The sequence below is a fragment of the Phoxinus phoxinus genome (assembly GCF_949152265.1).
Source record: "Phoxinus phoxinus genome assembly, chromosome: 25".
Classification (NCBI taxonomy): domain Eukaryota; kingdom Metazoa; phylum Chordata; class Actinopteri; order Cypriniformes; family Leuciscidae; genus Phoxinus; species Phoxinus phoxinus.
The window spans coordinates 18,541,095-18,565,039 of NC_136900.1; the positions used below are offsets into that span (position 1 = coordinate 18,541,095).

The 23,945-nt window shown below is 38.0% G+C and overlaps 3 protein-coding genes across 3 annotated transcripts in view; 2 read left to right on the forward strand and 1 right to left on the reverse strand.

Moving 5' to 3' along the window:
• pim3 (Pim-3 proto-oncogene, serine/threonine kinase) overlaps positions 1 to 3,161 on the reverse strand; it is a 4,294-nt gene extending 1,133 nt beyond the window's left edge. Inside the window, exons 1-6 of the mRNA XM_079603252.1 lie at positions 2,481 to 3,161; positions 2,150 to 2,259; positions 2,007 to 2,057; positions 1,555 to 1,918; positions 293 to 469; positions 1 to 207 (exon numbers count right to left, since the gene is read on the reverse strand). The exon at positions 1 to 207 is cut by the window's left edge and continues 1,133 nt beyond it. Coding sequence (XP_079459378.1) covers positions 38 to 207; positions 293 to 469; positions 1,555 to 1,918; positions 2,007 to 2,057; positions 2,150 to 2,259; positions 2,481 to 2,568 — 960 coding nt within the window. The 5' untranslated portion in view covers positions 2,569 to 3,161 and the 3' untranslated portion in view covers positions 1 to 37. The remainder of the gene's footprint in view (positions 208 to 292; positions 470 to 1,554; positions 1,919 to 2,006; positions 2,058 to 2,149; positions 2,260 to 2,480) is intronic.
• etfbkmt (electron transfer flavoprotein subunit beta lysine methyltransferase) overlaps positions 1 to 23,945 on the forward strand; it is a 325,550-nt gene that overhangs the window by 70,034 nt on the left and 231,571 nt on the right. The window lies entirely within an intron of this gene.
• On the forward strand, positions 15,985 to 18,943 carry kbtbd13b (kelch repeat and BTB domain containing 13b). Its single transcript, XM_079603990.1, has one exon. The coding sequence runs from the start codon at positions 16,107 to 16,109 to the stop codon at positions 17,469 to 17,471; it is 1,365 nt and encodes a 454-aa protein (XP_079460116.1). The 5' UTR covers positions 15,985 to 16,106; the 3' UTR covers positions 17,472 to 18,943.

Genomic DNA, 23,945 nt, shown 5'->3' on the forward strand with positions numbered 1-23,945 from the left:
GGTCTCAGAGTCCGTTCACTCGGTGTCCCCGCATCCGTCAAAGGCTTTCTTTGCCCGATTCTGTGCTGATAGAGTGAAGTGTGATGTCGACGCTTTCTGCTTTCGGGCTTTCCTCCGTCCGCATCCACTGATGCTCAAAGATCTGCTCCAAAGTGGGCCGATCTGAAGGTCTCAAGCAGAGGCACCATTTGATGAGCTGCTGGCACACTGATGGACAGAAAAAAGCAGCAAGGTTAATCTTCTCGTCTACAAAAGGGTTTAAAACTGAAAGATCAGACTGTTTAGAACGTACCCGGAGAGATTATTTTCCTGAAAAAGAGGCGTCCTCTCAGGATCTCCTCGTCGTGCTCAAACGGGATGTCTCCGCACACCATGTCGTACAGTAGGACGCCAAGGGACCACACGGTTGCCGAGCGCCCGTGGTACCGGTGGTAACGAATCCACTCGGGGGGGCTGTACACTCGTGTGCCTACAAAAACAAAACATTTGGTTTTCAATCCAGATTTCTGGCTCATTTCATAATCGCCCTTTTTGGCGTAAAAAGCACAGATTTTGATTACACTGCAGCACTATATAATGAGCCGCTCTAGTCAGCTGACTCTAGCAAAGGGGGCGCCAGCGGTCTGGCGTTTGCACAAACGCTCCTCCCTCCTCCAGTCTCGCTGTGAGCTCGGAGAACAGCTCGTTCCAAAAATACAAGCAAGCTGAAACAGGAGGGGGATCTAAAAAGGACGCTTTCAGGTACAAACAGTCACAAGCTATGGCAACTCCCCGTGCTTTCAGCGTGAGTCACTTCCCCCAACAAAAGCACCTTCACTAGGGGTTGGTGTGACAGGCCCCCAAAGACCAGGAGTCGCCTGGATACCAAACAAAAACAGGGATCGTGAAGGGATCACGTGGTCCCGCAACTCAGGTTTCACAACAAACAGATGCTACGCAGTAACAGCTGATCCCACTAACTTATATCAGATTCATCATTTTAACCTATATTAAATTACTTTAAAGTGCAAACAAAATAGTTTAAATGGATTATTCAAGCAACATTAAAACAAATGTACTGATATTAAGGTCATAAATCAACAAAACATTCTTCTCTACACAAACATTATCTATCTATCTATCTATCTATCTATCTCATCTATCCCTCTCTCAATACACACAAACATCTGTACATTTTATTTGTCTATATAAAATTGTTGTAAAAAGATTAAATGTGGAATGCCGTCATTCTGTTTGAAGTCTTTCACTTTTCAATCCAAAACATTTAAAAGCAAAAACATAAGTTTGCAGTCTTAACAGGTTTAAAATGTTCTTTCAGCCTTGCAAAGACAATTTTTAGGTGAGAAAAGTGCCTAAAACCTTCAACTGGGAGATCAGATAAAACAAAATCCTTTTTTTCCAACAGGGGGCGAAACACTCAAAGTACTTATCTTTAAATCTAATGCTGACTATTAAGTAAAATCATCATCATTATTATTATTATCCAGGATTTGACACTGCATTTTGTTAAGCGTGACAGGTGCAAAGAAGGATGGGTAAGAGTCAAGGACGCACCATCAAAGTCTGTGTAGACGGTGTCCTTGAGGATGGCCCCGGAGCCGAAGTCAATGAGTTTCAGATCTCCCGTGCGTAAATCCACCAGGAGGTTCTCGTCTTTGATATCGCGGTGAACCACCCCGCAGCTGTAGCAGTGCCGAACCGCCTCCAAAACCTGCCTGAAGAAGCCCCGGGCGGTGTCCTCATCCAGCGCGCCCTTCTCCGTGATGTAGTCGAATAAATCCTTCACCATCTCCGGCCTCTCCATTATAATCAACCAGCCGTCGGGTCTCTCATACCAATCTATGAGTTTAATAACCCCCTGAAACGTACTTCCCACTTTCTTCAACAAAACGATCTCGAGTGGAACCAGCGACCCATTCTGGAATATAAATACGCGCGTATTAGAAACAACCTAGTTAATAATAATAAAAAACAAAATAAATAAAATGGTAGTTTAGTTTACTTACAATCGTAGCCCATTCGGTCACCCTGTCCTTAGAAACGTGTTTTATCGCAACCTAGAGACAAAAAGAGAAAACGCACATATGAATGCGTGACTGTGGCGCCAAACGCGGCCATGTGCTGCCACCAAAACAAAGCCAACGCTTACCGGCAATGAGTCTGAGATCCGAGTACCGGCGTAAACCGTCCCAAACCCACCACTTCCCAGCACAGAACCCACATGATACACCTTCTCAAACGGCTCTCTTTCGGTCTTGGCTGTAAATGAAAGTGAGAAAACAGTGTTAATGTAACAATGTGATTTAAACCGCGTGTGTATAACGCACGGTTGGCAACAAAATGGCTCCATGCTCGGGTCACGGACAGGCGCGTGCCGATTAAGCAGATAGAAAATGCAAATGGCAAATGGCTGATTAAAGACCTGCTATTAAAGTCAAAATGAAAAAAATATATTGTTATGACATGAGACCGTCACATACCTGCTTGCAGTTGAATTTTCACCGGTAAGTGGTCGATGTTGGTTGTGTTGCAAATATGGGAAAAAGATCCAAACTTGGAAAGTAACATGTTTCGTTGTCTTCTTAAAACGATTCTTAGTCCTTAGGATGCGTAACCGTGGTTAAGACCGGGAAACACCGGCACTCCGTCCTTCACAGTAAAGACCGAATTCCCTACAAAAAAAATATTTAGTAGTGGGACTCCGCTCGAAAAATCCCACAAATGCTCGCAAAAGGATTCCGACTCCTCTTCTGCAAAGGTGTCAAACTCCGGTAATTATTCACAAATGTCCCCGCGCACCCATAGTGAGAGAGAACTGCACACGTTTGCGCTTTTGAGTCTGGTCGGCGCTGCTCTGTTGATGTGTGTCTGTGTGTGAGAGCGAGCGGGAAGACCGTATTAACTCTTAATTCTCGTGTTTGGGCGCTGGACTTGCTGCACAGATCCTTCCGCCACGGATAGACTCAATACGCTCAAATTAAAAACAAACACATTCATCAAAATTCTTTATCGTTCCAAAAGGGAAAAAAAATACTAAGCGGCAAAATCGAGAAAGATAATATAAATGTATGACAGTTCATGAGCAGTATGAATAGTGTGCTGGTAAATGGCTCGCGACGCGCATGGATACCTCGTCTGAGAGCTTTGCGCTTGGGCTGTATAAAAAGACCAACCACGTTGCACAGTTTATATAATTGCACAGTGACTAATTTGAGTAATATTGCTGGATTGTTCTCATGAAATAATAATAATAATGTTTAATAGTTTGATAATGATGCGTGTTAGCAACAAATAACCTTTTATAAATAATAATTAGAACAATAATGAATATTTAAGCATGCACTGTAAAACAATTTGATGATTAACAATACATTATGACATGTTATTCAAGTGAATAAAAATAAACAATTTTCAACATTTCTTTTTACAAGTTATACAAGATTCAACTAATTTTTAAGTCAGATTAATGTGAGTTGTTGAAATGACTTAAATATCCAAGTTGATTGTACTTAAATTGAAGGCATAAATTGAAATAAATCTATCTATCTATCTATCTATCTATCTATCTATCTATCTATCTATCTATCTATCTATCTATCTATCTATCTATCTATCTATCTATCTATCTATCTATCTATATCTACATTGTAGATATATCTGTTTTATCTTAATTTTTTACATTTAACTAAATGTGTACTGTTGTTGTCTCAATGCAATGCAAGGAGTCATATTCAGCTGTACATTTAGCTAGCATGGGGTCACTGAAAGTCACAAACTTGTTATTTATCAAATATTTTTTGTTCTATTATGCATAATAAGTGATCATGTATATAACTGCAGGGTGTAAGATCATAAAGTAGCCTTCAATGGATATAGAGTGTAAGATTATATGAGGGTCTATGTAAAACAATCGGTTAGATCCTTATATCAAGCATATGACTGAAGCTTTTTCAGATTTATTTTCTGGGATTACCTCTTTGTCCAGATCAATCCTCATCATCTCGCTCATCTAAGGAGGCAATTTAGAAAGAGGCTGAGGGACGCAGACAGGATGTCTCAAAGACAGGGAGACAAGGTAAACAGTGATCCCCTGCTGTGATTGAGGATGAACGTCGTTATGAAAATTCATATGATAAGACATGCTCTGCAAACAGCTGTGCCCCCCCCCACCCCCCCCCCCCCCACCCATTAGACTGCTCGATGCTTAGCCTTTACATAAATCGTCTGATAAATAATAACTATATCTCAGACAAAGATGAATAAAACGTGCAATTACACATACGTCTGACTGCACTTTATGTAAAGTGCTACAAATGGTTTCTGAGAATAAAACATAATGAGCCATAATTGAACATCTTACATCTGACTGTGAATTTGCGACATTCATTCTCTTATTACATGTCGTTCTTTTCCTATACCTTCCCAGGAAGAAAGAAAAAAGAGCATATCCTCACTTTCATCTCATGCCAGATTCATTAGGTCATATACCTCAGAAGGACATCAAGGCGTTGGGGAGCTTTTATGAGACACACTGGAGCAATCGGGAGGGAAATCCCTCAAGGTTTTCAGCAGTTACCTTATGTAAGGCCAAAGCACATGTGTCCAAGTGAACAAAAAGCTTCTACAGACCCCCGATGTGTGATTTAGTTGGCGAGTATACATTCACACTTGATTATTATTGTCAATTCAATGTAAAGTAGACATGGCAAATCTCCCAACCACACTGGACTATTGTTAGCCGCTGTTCTGTCATAATGACCTCTGACGTATAGACGAAAATGTGATAACCTGTAGCAAAAGTGGCTTTATGCAGCTTTACACGTCTAATCGGACTGATCACAAAGACCCCCACTGTTTGCGCTGACAAGAGGGGCTTTAGTCCACAGTTCCGAATCCTCTTCAGAGGTGAACTGGAGGGCAGGGTTAGACAATCACTTACCTTTTCACTGAAACATATGCTCCAATCAAAGTGTATTCAAAGATATAATCACTTATTGTATTAGATAAAAATATGCTCTGTCCACAAACCACATGCTATCCTTGACTTGTTCCAAACCTGAAAATACACTATTTACATATTTTAAATTTGTATATGACAATTTATTTCTAGTCTTTTTATTATATTTTCAGGTACTTTTTATTATTATAATTTATTATAGAATATATGTATTTTCAAACATGCAATTAAATGGTCAATTAATTGATTCAATTAATTATTGAAATTAAACAAAATTAATGGCGTTTATGGAAGCTTGTTTCCACCACAAAATACATAATAAATAAAATTATAAAAAATAACTTTTATCTCACAATTCTGTCTTTTTTCTCACAATTGAGTTTATATGACACAGTTCTGAGAATAAAAAGTCAGAATTGCGACGCAATTCCATATTAGGGACGCAATGGATCGCAGTTGTTCCGTGATCCGTACGAGCCAGGCTCCACGGTTCGGCACACGTGATTCGTGGATTAACTGCTCGGTTTAACCATCATAGAGTGAAAGTTTATCATTTGGACATGTTTTGTCTTGCCAATTTACACATTCAAATGATTTTAAATGCGGAAGAAGAGGCGGAAATTTGGAGAGAGAGGCGCGCTTCAGACAACGCTCGAAAACCGAATTGATTCCTCTTTTACTTGCGCTTAAATGGACACATAAACAAAATACCCGTCTCGGCAAATATTCTCTTGGTTATGTCACAAGTGAACAGTTGAGAAAGAAACTGGATGTGTATCAATATATTCGGTCAATGCATGCGGTCTTAAAGTGACAGCAGCCTAATATTCCTGCTGTAGTCTGTACCATTAATGTTTATAAAATAAAAAAACATGATCATCGTCATCTACCATGTTGGAGAGAAAAGAAGATAGTGATGGGGATATAAACTCGCAATTCTGAGAAAAAGTCAGTCTTTTTTCACAATTGCGTTATAGTCAGATTTGCGAGATATAGACTCGAAAAAGTCGCCGTTGCTCTCCTCAGTCTGCTGTGACGTGTGGTTCTGTGGTTCAGCAATTATATACAGTATCTCGTTTACACAACACGCTGAGTTTCTGTTACTGACCAAAGCACGTGAATATGAGGCACGCTATGGTTGTAACATTCGTAACATTTAAACACCACATCGTTTTACTTTCTTTTACCCAGGGTTAAAAGCGGTGTTTAGAACGACGATAATCTGGGGTTAAACGCAGTGTGAAAGCCCTCAATTAAAACATGCAATTAATTGATGTATCAATTAACCTAATAATTGAAATTAAAATGAATGACATGTATCCTCTCTAAAATGTTCAATTTATTTTGAAATATGTATTATATACAAGAAATAGATATTTGTTATTTACAGAAACTAGAGCTGTCAATTGTTTAAAATGTAATTAAATGAATGATGTCAATTAACTTTAATTATTGATATTAATTAAAATGATGAAACCTAGCATCTCAAAAATGTATTGCTTTCCCAAATACTTTTAAATATATCATTTTAAAATGTCTATTGTGTGACAAAATGCTGTCTATTCATTAAAAAGTGCAATTAAATTAAAGTGTCAATGAACATATGGCAATTATTAATCAAATTAATCAGATAATGGCATATAACATATTTTTTTTTGTTAAACAAAGCCCCCTAATGGATGATTATAATTGATAATATATATATATATATATATATATATATATACGATTTTTTGTTGTTGTTGATCATTTGAAGATTTTGCTGACATTGCGACCAGAACAACTCAAGGAACTGATTTTATTTATTTTTTTCAAATTGTGAAAAGGAGAAATCAGGCTCAGGTGAGCTGGCAGCATTAAATTAGGGTTTTAAATCTCCGTGGATTAGAGAGTTCTAGTAAAAACGGTCTAATCAGATGACATATGGGTGGGAAGCATAGGATAACAAATAGACAATATGCTAGAGTGCAGCATTACGGCGCATTACACCTAAAGCATAAATGTAATTAAACCCTAGAGGGTCTGTGTCTATACTTCCTTTTGGCACATCAGAGGTCAGCACAAGTTCAGATAGCGTTCTGTGAATACATTCTGGTTTCTACCAAATTCGGGCATTGTGTTTTTAGTGAGAGTGCATCATCCATAAAAGATCACTGCCAGTTGGCAAACACAGGACAAGCAAAATGCAAATGGTGTCACTTGGACCTTGAAACATGTTGAGCTGTGACTTTTCACTTCCAAATATCTGTTTTAGAAATGTTTGAGATGGCGAATTATCAAGACGTCAGCTTAGCTCGTACCATATTAAACCAATATTTGTTATGCCAGTAATTGTCAGCGAACATCAGGCTCAGAGACAGGTGTTAGTTTCCAATCACAGCAGTGTATTTATTAACAGAGGTGCAGGAAAGACAATCAATGTTGATGGTATAGATGGCAATTGGATGGTTGATTGGTAAATGGTAAATGGACTGCATTTATATAGCGCTTTAACAGACCCATGGCCACCAAAGCGCTTTACATACTGCCTCACATTCACCCATTCATACACCGACGGCACCTGATTGGCAGGATGGCAATGTTTGCAGGTTCTATATGGTTGATAGTATTTTAACAGAGTCCTTGTTGTGCTACCAGAGTGAAGAGGAGATCTTGAAGATGGATCAGAGGAAGAACGGAGCACACACCTCGTTGCTGGCAGAGCATGAGTATTCAGGTAGTGGATGGCTGGCAAACTTACAGGAACACGAGGGGAGATCACAAGGAGTGTAGAGGATTCACAAGGAACAGACAATGACTGAGCATAAGTGTGTGCTTTCATGCAGTGGTGCAGGTGATGATCAGTATTCGAGGTGAGAGTGAGACTGCATCCGAAATCGCATACTTCCCTAGTATATAGTAAGTGAAAAACAGTATGTGACAAAAGTATGTCCGAATTCACAGTACTCATAAAAGAGTAGAAAAAAGTACCCGGATGACCTACTACTTCCAGTGAGAATCTGTAGTGTGCATACGATGGACACTTTACTATCCCATGAGGCCACGGGAGATTATTTGTGAATGACAGTGAATCGACGTAACTGACACTGGTACATGATAATGACAACATGGCGGATGTAGTTAGTCCGGATTACATTCATCCTACACACATTCATATAGAACATACTTTTTTAGTGGTCATGAAGTAATTATTCGAAATAAGTAAGAGAGTATGCGATTTGGGACGCAGAGCGTTGGGTTTGTGTGACATTGCAGTTGGTGTCACGATTCATATCCTTTTGTTGTATGGAAAAGAGCAGCGTGGACATTGTTCAAAAAGTCCTCTTTTGTGTCCCACAGCGCATGGACATGAGGGTGAGAAATGATGAAAGCATTTTCATTTTTGGGTGAACCGTTCCTTTAAGATCTTCTTTGTAAGGTCCCTGCTGTTTTAACAATGTCGTGTAGGTTACATCAACCCACTGTAATGGTGAAATCTGTCGAGTCATGACACTGAAGATTGTTTCCTGTCCAATGTCTGCAGGTTTTTGCCCTGAAATAAGAAGCAGTTGTGTTTTTGTGGTTGCCATGTAAAGAGAGAGTTTATCACCCAGCCATCTTCTCTCGGCACCTGCAAAGAGTTAGGACATCAAAGCCTCCTCCTGCACGCAAGCGTCCCGGAGCCCCGCCCCCAGCCTCAGCCGCTGCTCCTCATGTTATTGTTTTGACTGAGGGCGGTAGTCACATGACCCTGCAGTGTTATGACTGGGGGCTGTGGAATGTAGGTCACGCCGAGCTCTCCCAAAAGAAAGCTCAGTCCGCTCTTATAACACTGTCCCACTCTGAGCCCACTTTCTTTTATCTCCTTCATCAGAAGGATGGATGTATCTGCTTGTACATCACATGAAATGAGCACAGAAAAGGGGAAAAATGCATTGCATGCCATTTCTGGGAGGGGAATATAGCAGTGTTTAGGATAAATTATCTATCCTCACACATTATTAATTTTAAATTCATGTCCTCGTTATCTTGATTTAAAAAAAAAAATCTCCTACCTCTTGCAGCGTCATCTCTTCTCTTCTCTGATGACGTGTTTACTGGCGTAAGGGCGGGGCAACCTGTCAATCACATGAGATCGACCAATAGCAAACCTCAACCACCCAATAAATTCCCAATGGAAAAAGTCCCGCCCTATATTGTTTCCCCCGAGAAACCGTTTTACTCGGATATACGCAACAATAGGGGAGACTATCGCAACATCTATTTCATGCAGACTTTAAGTATTCTTTATTAAAGAGAGAAAAAGCTAGTGTTCACTAGTAGAAAAAAGTAAGGAACCATCCTGCCTAAAATTGGCACTGTAACACATTACAGTTTTTTTGTAGATGCACAATATATAGGTACTATATCGGTTATCAGACTTTTTTTTTTTTCGTTATCGGATGACATTGGATATTTAGATAACACTGTTAAATCTTATCTAATGCAAATCTCAAAATGCATATCCAATTTACTTGTAGAATCCAATAATTATCAGCTTATTGGCATCGGTCAGAATTGCAATATCACTAATTATGTTTCTACAGACTCCAGCATATTAGAATGATTTCTGAAGGGTCATGTGGCACTGAAGACTGAAGTAATGATGCTGAAAATTCAGCTTTGAATCACAGGAATAAATTACATTTGAAAGTATATCAAAATAGAATTTATTTATTTTAAATTGTAATAATATTTCACGATATTGCTGTTTTTACTGTATTTTGATCAAATAAATGCAGCCTTGCTGAGCATGAGACTTTTTTCAAAAACATTTTAAGTCTTACCGACCCCTTAACAAACTTTTGTCTTTTTTTTTTGTTTTCTCTTAATCTCTTAATAAAAGAGCTTGTTTTGCCTCTGAAATTACTTTTCTTTTTGCCTGACATGATCATACAGAAGCTTTTTTTAAATAATTTAATCAAGTACAAGAAAATTGAACCCCTCCTCAATTGACTTGACTTTACACCAGCCAATGAAAATGCTTGTTCGCACACTGATGCGCAATGGTCTGAAGCATCTGACATCTCAAGTGAAATGCTCCGAGAGTCACAGATTCTTTTGTTTTAGCCCTTAATTTAACTGTCAATCAATTTGACAGTCGCATCTAGAGTGTTTCTACCCCCCACCCTCGGCCCACCCCTCAAACACAAAGCCAGGGAGACAGCTCAATATTTATAATGCACATTGCATATGGCCACAGAGAGTAAACAAAAGAGGTAGTAAACGATATAATGTGTGTTTTGGGATGCATTGTTGTTATTTTTAATGCATGCCATCGGGGATGAATCTCTTTAAAGATGCATGGATTGTGTGTTTGCATCCCCCAGAGTGGTACAATTAACAGTTGTTGTCAGCCTGACTTTGGAGGAAATCAATTCTATCGACACTAGTAGTGTGAATGTATAAACAAAGAGGCGTTTTATTACTTTCCCAAGATATTTACACTACCAGTCAGGTTTCAACAAACCTCCACATTAAATATTACTCTTTTACACATTTTTGAATAATAGTAGTCAATAAAATAAGTCATAACATAGGCCTGAAATAGGAATTATAAGCATCCAGGTGCATCTTGGGATGCCTTTAAAAATTAATGAAAGAGGTTTCATATGCTGGACACTTATGGTCTGGCAATATAATTGAAATCATGCATTTATTAATGAATGAATGAATGAATGAATGAATGAAAATGAATTGATTTATTTGTTTGTTTGTTTGTTTGTTTTAAATATATAGTTACTATTTGTTCTGGCAATATTATTGAAATTTTATTTGCAAAAAAAATAAATATATATATTATATATATATATTTACATTTGAAAAAAAATCTAATTTTATATTTTAAGTTTGTATGTTCTGGCAATATAATTAAAATTTTATTTATTTAACATTTAATAAAGAAAATTATTTTTTATAATTTAATCATGTGGCAATATATACTTTAAATTTTATTTCTTTATGTATTTTTTAAATTAAGAGAAAAAAATCCTCATTTTGTTTGTGATATATTTATAGAAACTGTTCTTTGGTGGTGGGAGGGAGGTGGGCATGGATTTTTGGCCACTGTTGTGAAGACCCCGATGGCGTCTCCCACTGTCATCTGCTTGTCACCCCAAAACGCTAGTTAAGCAGATGGCAATTAAAAAGCGACCCCACTGTTTAGTTCCTCAGCTAATCAATGGACAAATTAGCACAGTCATCAAGGATCCATGATTGTGGCTTTGTTAATTAATTAAAAGGCTAGAATGATTAACTCTTGAGCAAATAAGTGGTGTAATTTCACAAATGAGCAAAATTAGAATATGGAACAGATAGTAAATCCTCTGAAGAACCTTGCATAAACAATATTTATCCATATGTAAAGAGGCTGACAAATGCTGTATTGACTAGGAGCTCAGAAACACTAGATCTGAGTATTTGGGCAGCTTAAAATTCATTCAGAGGTCACCTGCTGAACTCAGAGAGAAGCAGGTGGCAGAGTTACTCATACGGAACGCCAGAAACACATGCCGTCATGTGTCGATCGCCCTGCCAAGTGTGCTTTGTAGGTCTCGCTGAATGTAAACATCTCCTTTACCGTTGGCAGAGCATTCATTTCTACGCTCTTTGTAGTGGGCTGTGGAAGTCACGAACTCCTTTATGCAGCTGGGAAGCAAAGGGCTTGATGTGGTTTGGTCCTGCAGAGGTCCCAGCATGTGTTTTGGTAGGGAACAACAACACACGATCTTCTCCTATTGATAGACGGTTTCACCTTCTATCTTTATATCCTCCCACACACTTCCTTTAAAGTGCTCTAAGCTTGCGCTTTCTTTGGATGTGTATGCTTCTTTCTTTTACGCCGTAGTAGATGTGGTTTCTAATTGTGATCGATTTGTTTTTGATTGAGGGGAGTTTTCGGTCCCTCTTTGATCGTATTTTTTTTGTAGTTCAGTCAATGTGCTTTGATAACATCAAGCCGGTTGCACAACACACTCGATTGGACCTTTTCACCCTCTCTTTCTCTGAAGAAGTCAGACGCACTTCTCTCAATTCACTCCTACTCTTCCATTCACTTCCTCCGCTCTGAGATAAAATTATAGGATTTGATGAGATGCCTGACTCAGCCATTGTAACCCACACAAAAAAGATATTTCAAGCTCCCTTTCTTTGCCTTCCTTGCTTTCTTATTTATTAGATAAAACAGTGCGAGTGAGAGATTTTATAGTAACACTACTCTAAATATAGTTCCCTGCTGCACACTTAGGCCACATTATATCCTTTTACAAAGTCTTGAATTTGTTTTTGAGGTTCGTTTTCATGCTTGAATGATTAAAAACACATTTTACATTGTTGCAGCATCTATCTTCTCAGTCTGTCAGTAATACTCTGTTTAGTTCCAGTCTCTATGAATCTACTCCTGAAAAGTTGCAAGAATATAGTATATGGCTTCCAAAAAAGTCATTTGGATTGCCTTTATGAAGCTTTTGTATTCTTTTAAAGCTTGAAAGTTCCTTTTTCTTTGTAAATGCATGGATACGTGCAGCCAGTACATTCTTCAAAATATCTTAAAGGGATAATTCATAAAAAAATGAAAATTGTGTCATTAATTACTCACCTTCATGTTGTCCCAAACCTGTATGAGTTTCTTTCTTCTGTTGAACACAAAAGAAGTTATTTTGAAGAATGTTGTTAACCAGACAGTTGATGAACCCCATTGACTTCCATATTAGGAAAAAAAATACTATGGAAGTCAATGGCTACCGTCAATTGTCTGGTTACTAACATTCTTCAAAATATCTTCTTTTGTGTTCAACAGAAGAAAGAAACTCATACGGGTTTTGACCAACATGAGGGTGAGAAATGGTGACAATTTTAATTTTGGGGTAAAATATTCCTTTAAATGCTTAATTTAAAAAAGGCTTTTACTTTTTTTCTTGTACATGTGATTCCACTGAGAGAAAAGGGGAATAAACAGCAGAATTAGAATATTCTGGATCTTTCCGGTAAATTCCCTGCCAGCTTTTATAACACCCAACTTACACAATGAGTTACACCACTGAAACCTGTTACCTAGCCCCGCTCCCACAGGATTTGCCATCACATGATCAAAACAAAGAGATCACATGGTCCAGCACATGGCTCACCATGACTCAGCACGGGGAACATAAACACATGCTGACCTTTTTACTTGTTATGGTTCGAAATCAAGCTGTTCCCTTTGTTTACAAATTTGGTATCATGCTTTTAGCTCATTGAGGCACATTAGTTCATGCATGTGTGGTTAATTTTAGACTTTGATACTAATCGTGTCTTCTTGCAGCCAAGCTGGACTATTATATAAATCACTTCTATCACCAATAGTTGAATCGGTAACCGAGGTCACGTAGGCCAAGAGTCTCCACTGTCTTCATCACGTGTGGCCATAGCACAAATTCACATTATAAACAGCTGTGAAGGGCTAAGACACGTGATTGCGGTTATACTCTGTGTCCCGTGTGTGTCAAAGTTCAACAGTCATGCTGACTCTATTAGTGCTATAAGTGTTTAGGCAGACTGGGGTTGGATTTTTGACACTCAAGACAGACAAGGCGGACTCCACCGGTACGGTTTCCATAGTAACGCCGTGAGGGCACCCGCTGTGTCTAGGTGTGTGGAGATAATGAATCTGAGCACTCTGGGTAACCCAGGTTGATCTCTTACAGAGATATGAAAGCCCTCAGCATGTCCACTGACCTGCAATTACCTCATAACTTGCACTGCAGGAGGGTTAATTACTTTTTATCAGAGCAGAGAGTGGACCCATGTTGAGATGTATTCTGCTGTGTCTGATCTACTCTAATAGAGAGGTAAACCTCCACAAAGCATTAATGTTGAACTGTTCTGATGAAGAGTTCAAGATGGAGTCAGTCTAGCAAAGTAAACTAAAATTGAATTTGTAAAAAGTGGTTGCTAGGGTACTCTGTGTGGTTGCTAGTGCATTGGATGATGCCAAGGTGTTCTGGATGGTTATTAGATGGTCACTAGGGTGTACAGAGTGGTTGCTCAGAGGTTGCTGTAAGGCTGGAAGCTTACGCTGCTATTTTGAACCAATAATCGGAACAAAAGACAGTTGAAGGATGACGTGTATAATTCAAATATTAATCTGACTCCATTAACGTTGTTGTTATTCTTTAACCTCTTATTCTTTAAAGGTAAAGGTCTTTCTTATAACTAGGATTTAATCTGAACGTTTAGACTTTAGCTTTCAACATCATCAGTGATAAAAGGAAAGATTTTCAAAGCAGGCGAAGTTGTTTATTAAGTTACATGTTTAAATATACAGACAGTAGAATGGAACAACATACTGTATAGAAAACTTAGTTGTATAAATGCACTGTTGTGCAAAGGAGGCCGTAAAAGCCTTTCTCATAAAGGATGAGGTTACGCGCCGGTGTGCGGGAGTGGCGGGGTTAAAGCCTTTCTCCAAGATCAACAGTTACCTTTCCTCCTTATACCTTGAGCAAAGCATTGTTAAACATGAGTGGAATACCAACACCGAAACCGACCGACAGGAAACCAAAAGATGAGACAAATGGGTGGTGATCAAGAGGGGGAGAAGAACATTAACATATTCTCCTCAATGCATGTTTAAGCAATAGTACATAGATTGTACATTAGGATACTTTAATAGATTGTACATTAGAATACTTTAATATCTCTATTAAGTTCACTACCATTCATTTTAGTTTATAAGCTGTCAGATTAGACCAAACATGACATAGTTACATATTAGAACACATATCTGTGAAGCAAATGGTACAGATGTGTCATTGAGGTGTAAACGGCTCTGTCTCTCCCGACAGAACCATCCTGTGCCTGGAGTCTCCTACAGTCCTCAATCAGCATATTGATGAAATCCCTTGCACTAGATAGGCATTAGCATACTGTGATGATGACCGTTGTGCCACGTTTAATTCACATGTATACCTTTAAAAGGCTTTTTGAAGTAAAGGGCAATAAAGAGTTCTGCCCATATTTGCTCAGCCGACAGAACATATATATGAGTTAGGCTATATATATATATATATACATACATACTTGTTAGATGTAATTAATCGCAATTAGTCAATTTGGCAACATGTTTAATTTACATTGTTTTAGTCTTTTTACTAAATAAAATCTTTTATTTTTATGTTTCTCTTTTTTTATGAAAGAAAGTTGTTTTGTGCACGCATTTTGGAGTTGTATGTGCATCTTGAATTTTTATGCATTATCCCCAAATCTGTATTAAAATGGATGGACATATGGGTTATGCTATCCCCTCGGCACAGGTCCCTTCTTCAACGTAAATCGATGGGATTTACATTGGGATTTACTTCTGTTTTATCGTCTGTCTGATGTCTTGACAGTATAAAAAGGATATGATAAATAAGTCACTGCAACGTGCACATTACTTTAAACTTTTATGAAAACGTTTACTTTTAACTCGATTTTTGAGTCAAATTTAAGTTGAAGTGACTTATTCAGCCAATTTGATTGTATCTAATTCAAGATAACAATTGAATTAAAGTTTTTAAGTTGAAATACTGTACATGGATTTTTTTACAGTGTAGAAATCCATTTGCAAGCCACACAATTTGAGACGTCTCTAGCACTAACAGTGCCTTAGCAAGCACTAAATATCCCCTAATATAAAAGTCTATAAAGCAATAGTCTATAAAGCAAGTCTATTAATTGAATTGTTGGATACAATGACACTTAACAAACAGCATGAACAAACAACCAATCATCACAATAAATCACAGATGCAGTGTAATTCATATTATTGACCTTCAAAAGTGTTATAAGTCCTTCAAAAGTGTTATAAGTATGTTGTTCCTCTCTTAAGTCATTGCCCATTTCTGTTTAATGTCATGTCATGAGGCACTGCTGCTATCTATAGGAAGTGCTATCTTAGTAACAAACTGAATCCCAACACACCATGTGCCAGCTGGAGGGAGGGGGGTGGGACAGTTTTGTTAACTGACACGCGAGGCTAAGGTAGAGTTTTGGAAGATACAATTGCTCAAAGTGCAAGCAAAGGCTAAATGTCTTACAATTGGGTTTAAACAACAGTGAGTATTTGTAGCTTAATAGCACAAGACCAGTTTAATCAAGTAGGCTGCTAGACATGGATATTGTCAAGGTAAGAGTTGGGGATTGTGTCTTTGAAACAAACAAGTCTCTCCTGTTAAGAGAATGCGAATACTTCAGGGCACTTTACAGATCGGGGATGGTAGAGTGCCATCAAGAAGAGATTCACGTGAGGAATCTCAAAGCTCAAGGGTTCGTAATCATGTTGGCCGTGGCCAGTGGCGATAGACCCATTCTAAACGGTGACGAGATTTTGGAAGCCATTGAATGTGCTGCTTTCTTTCAAGCTGAACCTCTTTCCAGACATCTTCAAGATCTGCTCAACTCCGACAACTGCCTACTCATGTATCAAGCTTCGGCCACCTATGGCTTATGGGGACTCCATGAGATGTCGGCACAGTTCATCCGCAATATGTACCGTGACCTGCAAGAGAATTTGAAGTACCTTCCTCAGGAGCTGACTGAATACGTTGAGTCTCTGGTTCCTAGTGTGTTCGTGGCTGTAGGTTCACATTCAACTTGCACTGCAGATGAGCTTCCTCTGGCTGCCACAAGGACAGTATGTTACCTCAATGAGGATGATAAGGACTGGAAGGTCCTCACTGCCTTGCCCATGGAGGCCAGCACCTCTCTTGCTGGTTTGACTGTTTTGGACAACCGACTCTACATTGTTGGAGGTGTGCATGGCGTTGACAAGAGGGCCGTTGATGCTAGCTTTTGCTATGATGTTGTCACCAACACCTGGAGTTTGCTGCCAGGTCCCAGACAGCCACGGTACAACTTCACCCTAATTGGGTTAGAAGGCTGCCTCTACGCCATCGGAGGAGAGTCTCAGAGAACCATCATGTCCTCCGTAGAGATATATAACGTCACCACAAAGGATTGGACATTCGCAGCATCTTTACCTCGACCGGTAGCAGGTGTCGCATGCACTAAAGCCATGAGTCGAATTTTTGTATGTCTGTGGAAGCCGATGGAGACTAGTGAAATCTTCGAATACATCCCAAACCAGGATGTGTGGGTTCTAGTGAGTACACTTCTGAAGCACCAGAGCTATGGACACTGCATGGTGGCCCACAGGGACAACCTCTACGTCATACGCAACGGCCCCCAAGACGACTTCCTGCGCTGTTTGATAGACTGCTACAACATCACCACAGGCCAGTGGACATCGATGCCTGGGCACTATGGCAACAGCAAAGGGTCCCTGTTTACAGCCGTAGTGAGAGGAGACTCTGTGTTCACGCTGAACCGCACCATGACTCTGGAGTACACTGTTGCAGGGAACAAGTGGAAACCTTGTAAAGAGATGAAGGGTTTTCCTAGGAATGGATCTGTGTGGACTTTTCTACTCAGGATTCCAAAGGAGAGGAAAGAATTGACAGTGTCTCAAATGAACTGAACCTTAGAAATTGGTGGCTAATAAAAACATTTATATAGTTTTGACCCTATTCACACCAAAACATATTTGAATTTTAAGATATAGATAAAAATTTTTTTAAAACAAAACAATTTATCTCTATGGCCTTCATAATGAGTGGAAAAGTCACATTGATTGCTTTGGAACAAAATTTTTTTTTGCAATGTCCACACAACGAAAAAAGCGTTTGGCTTTTAGCTATAATGGTTTTAGCTGTTTTTTTTAATGCAATTGTAAATAGATTTAAATTTCAATATACTTTCCATGTTCCATTCCAGGAAAGTGTCAACTTGTCCATTACATTTAGCTGTTTTTTAGCTGCATTTGTATTGTCATTGAAGCAAATTAAAGTGATAGTTCGCACAAAAATTCTGTCATTTACTTACCTTCATGTCAACTTGTTTGAGTTTTCTTCTTCGGCAGAACACAACATAAGGTAACTGAATAAATATCTGGTTAAATTAATTTAATACAATTGCTTATGGTAATGTTCTCTTGGAAAATCGTGACTCATGGTAAATTACTCTTGAAAATCAAGCTACTCTCCGTGTGGAAACTTCTGCGGACACTCTTGGCAGCATTGTAAAGTGTTAAAATGAGTCACAATGTACTTCCATTCTATTGAATGCACCCAACTAATATTCAGTAAATTATTTCATGTCATTTTTTTACAGAAGAAAGACAGTCATAAGTAGGGTTGGGAATCGAAAATCAATTCCAATTCTGGAATTGGATACTTAAGGTAAGGAAACCTGTTATAAAGTAAAATTTTCGGTTCGACTTATTGATTCCTTTGTGTGCATTTGAATGTGATTTTAAACCATTCAGGCGCAAGAAGAATCAACGCGCATGCACAAAAAAATGCGTGCACGAATACTGAATTGCGTCTTTTTCGCTTCTTCTTGCACTTAAACGGACAAATACACACAAAATTATGTCAAAATATCTGAACGCCTGTGAGGCTGGCGTCTTCAGAAACAATACGCCTGTATAACAGTGTATTGGATTCGTGCATTCAGTCTTAAAGTGACAGCAGCCAAATAAACCTACTGCTGTGTGTGTAATTAACGTTTATCAAACAACAAAAGACAGAGAAAATTCACTACTGATCTTGACTGAATAACATTTGTAACTATTTGTAATGATATTGTATTTATAAAGTGCAGTGTTACTTTTCATTTGATTACAGTTTCTGTAGCTGAATACTAGACCTACTTGAAAAACTTGTAACACTGTTTATTTAATTTGTATCTTTGTTCAGTTGTGTGCAATTGCTAATGGATTTATTTGTTCTTATTTAATTAGTGAGTGTTTACTTGTCTTTAATCATGCTTGCTATTTATATTAGTTTTTGCTGTTCCTTGTGTAAGTCTTCTTTAGCCTGCTGATCTTTGTTCATGGTATTCAGCCGCAACAAAATGTTTTGCAAAAAAAAACCTTAATAAATGTGAATGATATCTAAATAGTTTTTTTGTTACCTTATTGGAATCAAAACTAGGAATCGATAAAATTCAAAGGATACCCAAACCTAGTCATAATGGTTTGAAACAACATGAGGGTAAATAAATAAGAAAATTTATATTTTTGGTGAACTATCCCTCAAAATCTTTATTGTCAGATGAGTTGTATTTAGTATTTATCATGTGAATATATTTCACTTTCATTTAGAAATACAACATTTTCTGAAACAACATTCAGTCTTAAAGTGACAGCAGTCTCATAAACCTGCTATCGCCTGTGTTATTAACGTTAATGAAACAACAAACTAAATGGCAGAATTCAGATGCGTGTCAGATTTATGCAACATTTTGCTTGTGTCATGGTTTCTAAACTACTCAAGGTTTAATTCATGTGAAACTTTGAACACTTTAAGAGCGATGTTCTTTACTTAAAGGAACCGTATGTAAGATTGTGGCCAAAACTGGTACTGCAATCACTTTCAAATTACTGTAGAGCGGTGTATCCCCTCCCCCTCCCCCCTGACTCGAGGTTGCCAGATAGGCTGCAGGATCCAGCAGGAACGTAGGCTGCTACAAGGAGCTTCCAATGGAAAGACTAGAGCTGAGCTGGCAACCCGGATGCCGAAACACTACTGACTTCGTGATTGGTAGATAGGTGGAGGGTGGCGCATCAGGCCAAAACACAACATGACAACATCAACATCAGTTGAGGGCGGCAACTTCACTTTTAAATGACAATATCCTGGCTGGACTACAGTAGTCAGTGATATACGTTTTTGAAATGAACATGATTTCTTAATGTCTACTGACATATCAGGGCCATTTTATGATTAATTGAAATACATTTCTTACATACGGTTCCTTTAAGACAGATTAAAGTATCCAACATTGTTTGAAATGATTGACACCGAAACACAAATCTTATTATCTGCTTTAGAAACCATTTCATAATGTAATGTGTTCTAATGAAAAATATTCATTTTGGGTTATTTCTAAAGAGGGATTTACTGTGGATATATTCAAGACTCCTCAAGAATTAGATTGCATTGCATCATAAGCATTAGCTTAGTTTGCAAAAGTATTTTCCTATGATTGGTTAGTGCAATAATTTGTACTAATTTGATGGTAACCATCAACTATGGGCAGAACAATAGTCTTTGTATCTACTGCAGTGACACAGATGTACACACGGTCCTCAGTTATTGGGACAGATAGCAGATGCTGCCAATGAGCAAGAAATTTTACTGCCAAGTAGAATGAGCTCCATGGGTAAGTGCTAAATACGTTTAGACCGAAAATAACATCATGTGGGTCACCTCAGGACAGAAACATTTTCGCTAGCCTATAGTGCCTCTTCCAAACCATGCTCGGAACTCCATGAAAAATCTGTCGAAATGAAATGTATCTGTACATCTGGTGTAATGCCACACAAACAACTGGCACAACCTGTCACAACGTGAACCTTATTATTACTCTTTACTTGTTATTAGGTTGGTGATTTATACCGTACTGACATCTTACTATTACTGTATGTACAATATAAATGTCTTGATGGCTGGAACTAAAATAAGCATTCAACAACTGCCAAAAGTAAAAACTTGCACTGATAAATAACTATGTTATTGATTTGAAGTTCAGCAACTTTTACTACAGTAAAAATAGTACTTAAAAATAGCCTTTTTTCTTTTCTTTTCGCATATTGAGAACTCCATGTGGAGGACAAACGGAAGCTCATGCTTGAAGGGATAGTTCACCCAAAAATGAAAATTCTGTCATTTACTCACCCTTAAGATATTCCAAACATGAATTTCTTTCTTCTGATAAACACAAAAGAAGATATTTTGAAGAAAGTTGGTAACCAGACAGTTGACGGTAGCCATTGACGATCATAGTATTTTCTTTTTCATACTATGGAAGTCAATGGGGCCCGGCAACTGTTTGGTAACCCATATTCTTCAAAATATCTTCTTTTGTGTTTATCAGAAGAAAGAAATTCATACAGGTTTGGAACAACTTGAGCGTGAGTAAATGATGGACAATTTTTCTTTTTGGGTGAACTATCCCTTTGATGCGTGTCACGCCAGAACATTCAATCCATCGCAAGAACTAATGAGGTTTGTTCTTGTGCGTCAAGCAAGTACGGTTGAGCTTACGTTTACCATATAATATGTTCGCTGATCAATGTTAATGTGTGAATACAAGCCTAAATTAAATCTGTTCGTCATATAAAGCCAAAATGTCTCTTCAGAAGACTTGAATTAAACCGCTCGATTCATATGGATTTATTTTACAATCTCTTTATGAACATTTTGAAGTGTCCGAATTTTGGGTGAATAGACTTTCAATGGAGGGACAGAAATATTGTGTTTCAAAGATGAACAAAAGTCATACAGGATTAGAACGACATGAAAGTGAGTAACTGATGACACAATTTAAAAGTTTGGTTGAACAATCCCTTTAAGAACTAGGTCAAAACATTAAAAAAAATTAAACATCCACAGATGAATTGTTCACAATAAAATCAACAACATGCATTTGGAAATTTAATTTCATGCTGACTTAAAACACCTAAAACATTCCCTTGAAGCCTATGCCCCGTTCAAAAAATGATACCATTGATGAACGGCTCTCAATTGTGAGGACCTTGGCTAATGTAAACTATTTGTCTCCAAAGTTTAAAATGATTTCAGTCTTGTTTTGGTTTCACTTTGCCCTGGGTGATTCAGAGCTTGCATATTGATCATTGCTGATTCAAAGCAGACTTACAAATGAGACTTATTTACTGTGTGTTCATCCTTTTGTTTTAGAGAACAGACCACAATGGTTCTCTGAACAATGCATGGAGTCATTCTAATGGTCCATGGAGTTTAACTCAGAAAGCAGTCATCTGAGGTCAGGCTTTTCTCAAGGGTATGCTATGCGTCAATCTCTGCATCTGTCCACTATGTGCCAAAGGTGGCAGCTTGATATCTCTGCCTCATAGGGCACATGAGGTCTCTCAATATAGCACCATTTGTGCCAGGCCAGAAGAGCCCCGGGGAGACAGCATGTCATTTCAGAATGACATGTCAGGACGATAATGATAGTTCAGATTTTTATAGAAATATTGCTGCTTTCACCCTAATAACATATTTAAAGAGCATACCTCAACAGCTTAATTGGTTGTTAAATGAGAGGCATGTGCCAAGCATGTGTTTTGGCCTGACCGCTTACTTCAATGAGCACTCACATGTGGGAGCTTACAATCAGTGTTGTGTATTCAATGGTAATACATAATCGGTATGTGTGGTGTTTTTGTAAGGGTTATTATACACTCTAAGAAAAGTCTGTAAATGTATCGCTCAATGTACCGTGTTAATATAAGGGAATTTTCTGTATTGACTTTTCATCTTGATTTACGCACGTTTTTTTAATGATATTTTAATGCGGTTTAGGGTTGAAGAAAATGTCCGTAACCTTACCGGATAAAGTACAGGTCATTTTCTTCCAGGACATTATCAGTTTTTCTACAGATTTTTTTCTTAAAGTGTATTTGTGTTTAGTAAATTGTTTAAGTCGGCATGAAATGGAAGTTGTGATAGTATATCTGAGCTTCTCGAACAAGAAAAAATGTAGGGCGGGACTTGATTTTGTCCTTTGGGAATTGATTGGATGGTTGTGGTTTGCTATTGGTCGATCTCATGTGAGTGACAGGTTGTCCCGCCCTCACGCCAGTTAACACGTCAACAGAGAAGAGAAGTTCTCAAAGTTCTCCACACGTCCACAGGCCGTAGAAAAATGAAACCAATGGTGCTATAAATCCTAGAAAGAATTCAGTATGCGTTAGTGGACATCTAGTGCGTTATTGACCTTCATGACCTTAGACACAGTTCTCTTTACATCTCATACAGCTATCATGAGAAGAGCAGAAAAAATTAATAAGAATAAAGTTCTCTTTCTAAAAAAAAATCAACTCTTGATTAATTTGATTGCATGAGCAATTAATTAATGACAAAACAAGTACATATTCATTCTCTGGAAGACGGTAAAGACTGTTACTGCATTCCTGACATGGGTCAGACCCGCAGTCGCCTCTCAGATACCAAATACAGACGTTGATTGTAATAGAAATACCAGAATAGATACACTGGTTTTAAAAATACTATTTCCAATTCACTATCTCATACAATTTAGAGTTCATTAAATTATGTTTTGTAGACATTTAAAAGTGCTTATGGTCATTTAATGATTCATTCATGACACTTTGTCTAAATGTAAATGGTAACTCTTTTTTAGAAATTGACTTATGAATGCACTATTTGCGAGCAGTTCTGGGAAAGCCGGGGGAATTCTGTCACAAGCAGCATTTCATTACAATTCATAGTTCTTACGCCAAAAACGCTTCAAATGAATGTACTGTATATCCGTAAACACATAAAACGTATTTCTCATTTCCAGTGGAGATCCATTGCACATTGTCAGAATCGTGAATCATTCAGACGCCTTTGCAAACCAGTTTGACAGATTCCAAAGAATCAAAGTTCATTGATAATTTGTTAGCGAATCAGATATCGCCATCAAGTTTCCTGACGTTTTTTTTTTGTGCGATTTACACTCGCAATTGTGATGAGAGAGTCACTGTGATGCTATTGTGTTCATTATTGATGAATAATATAAATTCATTAAATGAATAAGAGCTAATTTTATTTAAAATATATATTTATTATAACTTCTCTACCTATTTGTCCTATAAGCATCATAATCTGTTATATACAGATGTCTACACAAAAATATTTTCTGCGTTTGTTTTTCTAACTGCAAAGTGAATGGATTATGATGGCAGATTAATATGTCTTTGCATCTCTTTTGCTTCGTATGATCGTGTTGCATTTCAATATAAGCCCCTCCAGCAATTTAGTAGGCCTACTACTGTACTTGATTTCCTTTATTGTTTGCCTCAGTGAGCATTGCTGCCTGTAGAAAACAAGAATATAGGGATTAGGCCTGTTAAGGGTCA

Excerpts from the sequence above, each read along its gene's own strand:
- kbtbd13b (XM_079603990.1), top strand. The coding sequence starts at position 16,107 with ATGGATATTGTCAAGGTAAGAGTTGGGGATTGTGTCTTTGAAACAAAC.